Source organism: Pristiophorus japonicus, chromosome 9 (assembly GCF_044704955.1).
Source record: "Pristiophorus japonicus isolate sPriJap1 chromosome 9, sPriJap1.hap1, whole genome shotgun sequence".
Classification (NCBI taxonomy): domain Eukaryota; kingdom Metazoa; phylum Chordata; class Chondrichthyes; family Pristiophoridae; genus Pristiophorus; species Pristiophorus japonicus.
Window position 1 is genome coordinate 200,839,535 of NC_091985.1, and position 2,746 is coordinate 200,842,280.

Sequence of the window (2,746 nt, forward strand, 5' to 3'; positions counted from 1 at the left end):
TGCTTGAGTTCTTTGAGGATGTAACGAGCAGGGTGGATAAAGGGGGAACCAGTGGATGTGGTGTATTTGGCAAGCTGCTGGGGCGTCAACTATTTACAATCTGTATTAATGACTTGGATGAAGGAACTGAATGTAATATAGCCAAGTTTGCTGATGATACAAAGATGGATGGGAAAGCAAGTTGTGAGGAGGATACAAAGAATCTGCAAAGGGATATAGACAGGCTAAGTGAGTGGGCAGACATTTGGCTGATGGAGTATAATGTGGGAAAATGTGAGGTTATCCACTTTGGCAGGAAAAAAAAAAAGCAAATTATAATATAAATGGAGAAAAATTGCAAAGTGCTGCAGTACAGAGGGACCTGGGGATCCATGTGTGTGAATGAAACATAAAAAGTTAGTTTGCTGGTACAGCAAGTAATCAGGAAGGCATATGGAATGTTGGTCTTTATTGCAAGGGGGCTAGAGTATAAAAGCAGAGAAGTCCTGCTACAACTGTACAGGGTATTGGAGAGACCACACCACACCTAGAGTACTGCGTACAGTTTTGGTCTCCTTAGTTAATGAGGGATGTACTTGCATTGGAGGCAGTTCAGAGAAGGTTCACTAGGTTGATTCCTGAGATGTAGGGGTTGACTCATTGCAGTTTAGAAGAATGAGAGGTGATCTTATTGAAATATATGATACTGAGGGGGCTGGACAAGGTAGATGCAGCGAGGCTGTTTCTACTCATGGGGGAATCTGGAACTACGGGGCATAATTTAAGAATAAGGGGTCGCCCATTTAGAACTGAGATGAGGAGGAATTTCTTCTCTCAGAGAGTTGCAAATCTGTGGAATTCTCTGCCCCAGAGAGCTGTGGAAGCTGGGTCATTGAATATATTTGAGGTGGAGATGCACAGATTTTTGACGATAAAGGTGTGAAGGGTTATGGGGAGCGGGCAGGGAAGCGAGTCCATGATCAGATCAGCCATGATCTTATTGAATGACAAAGCAGGGTCGAGGGATCAAATGGCCGAATCCTGCTCCTTTTTCTTATGTTCTTAAACAAACATCACAACCCCGACAAGTCAATCAGCTATATATCCAGAATATTAAACTCCAGCCCAGTTACAGGGTTATTAACATCAGCACAAACAAACTCCAACTGTCAGATTGAACATGGTTCAGTCCTGGACGTGATTAACAGCAACAATAACAGCACAATCCAACCCCTGCAGTTATGTGTGAACTCGCTGGTGTGTCAGCAGGTTCGATGACCGATTAAATCCCCTCTCACAGACTGAGCAGGTGAACGGCCTCTCCCCAGTGTGAATTCGCTGGTGTGCCAGCAGATTCGATGACCGATTAAACCCCCTCTTACACACAGAGCAGGCAAACGGCTTCTCCTCAGAGTGAATTCGCTGATGTTTCAGAAGGTCAGATGAACGAATGAATCCCTTCTCACACATGGAGCAGGTGAATGGCTTCTCCCCAGTGTGAACTCGATGGTGTGTCAGAAGATCGGATGAATTAGTGAATCCTTTCTCACACACCGAGCAGTTGAACAGCCTCTCCCCAGTGTGAATTCGCTGGTGGCTCAGCAGGTTTGATGAGCAATTAAATCCCTTCCCACAAACGGAGCAGATGAATGGCCTCTCCCCAGTGTGAATTCGCTGGTGGGTCAGCAGGTTCGATGAGCGATTAAATCCCTTCCTACACACGGAGCAGATGAACGGGCGCTCCCCAGTGTGAATCCGTTGGTGCTTCAGAAGGTCGGACGAACGAGTGAATCCCTTCTCACAAACGGAGCAGGTGAATGGCCTCTCCCCAGTGTGAACTCGCTGGTGTGTCAGAAGGTCGGATGAACGAGTGAATCCCTTCTCACACACCGAGCAGGTGAACGTCCTGTGCCCAGTGTGAATTTGCTGGTGTGTCAGCAGGCTGGATGAACGAGTGAATTCCTTTGCACAGTCCCCACATTTCCACAGTTTCTCCATTGTGCGGGTGTCCTTGTGTCTCCCCAGGTTGGATGATCAGTTAAAGCCTCGTCCACACACAGAACACGTGTACGGTTTCTCCCCACTGTGAATGGTGCAATGTTTTTCAGGCTGTGCAACTGGTTAAAGCTCTTTCCACAGTCTGTGCACTGGAACAGTCTCACTCAGGTGTGTGTGTGTCACGGTGCTTTTCCAGTCACACTGATGTTTGAAATCTTTTCCCACAGACAGAACAAACATTTCTCCTTCCACATTGAAAGGCCGATGATATTGGGTCCCTGATGAATGGAGTGAGTGTGTCAGACCTGGATGTGATGTTGGGTGTGAGTTTGCGGCCTGTAAATGCTGCCCCCCTTCTCTCACAGCCTGGAACAGCAGTTTACAAAAGCCCTGACTGTGAGTCCAGGATAGAAATTCACAACATTCTCTCCTCCTGGCCCAGGGAAAGTTCGCGCATGCGCCCTGCTGCTGTCACCGGGAGAAAGCCCCGCAGCTGTCCCTCGCTCGGGGAAAGGCCGGAGCCGCAGGTTCTTGTTCGGGGCATGGGCCCACACCGCCCGCGCATGTTCAGCTCACACTGCCCGGGTGATTGACGGCATCTCTCGACCAATCAGAGTGTGCGAGGGGCGGGGCTGAGCCCGGATCTCCCTCACTGAGCATGCGCGGGCGTTGCGGGAGGCGGAGTGGCGACAGCGGGTGAGAGATGGGCGGAGGGAGAGAGGGATCGGGTTAATAAACCCCGGAGGCCGCGGGCTTCACACACACCGAG

At 49.5% G+C, this 2,746-nt stretch overlaps 1 protein-coding gene across 1 annotated transcript; it reads right to left on the bottom strand.

Annotated features, from left to right (window-relative positions):
• Positions 1-1,218: 1,218 nt before the first annotated feature.
• Positions 1,219-2,542, bottom strand: LOC139274055 (zinc finger protein 239-like). The gene is made up of 2 exons (XM_070891110.1): positions 2,453-2,542; positions 1,219-1,821 (listed from the first exon to the last, which is right to left on the bottom strand). Exons 1-2 carry the CDS (start codon positions 2,540-2,542, stop codon positions 1,219-1,221), a joined length of 693 nt encoding a protein of 230 aa, XP_070747211.1.
• Positions 2,543-2,746: the final 204 nt, after the last annotated feature.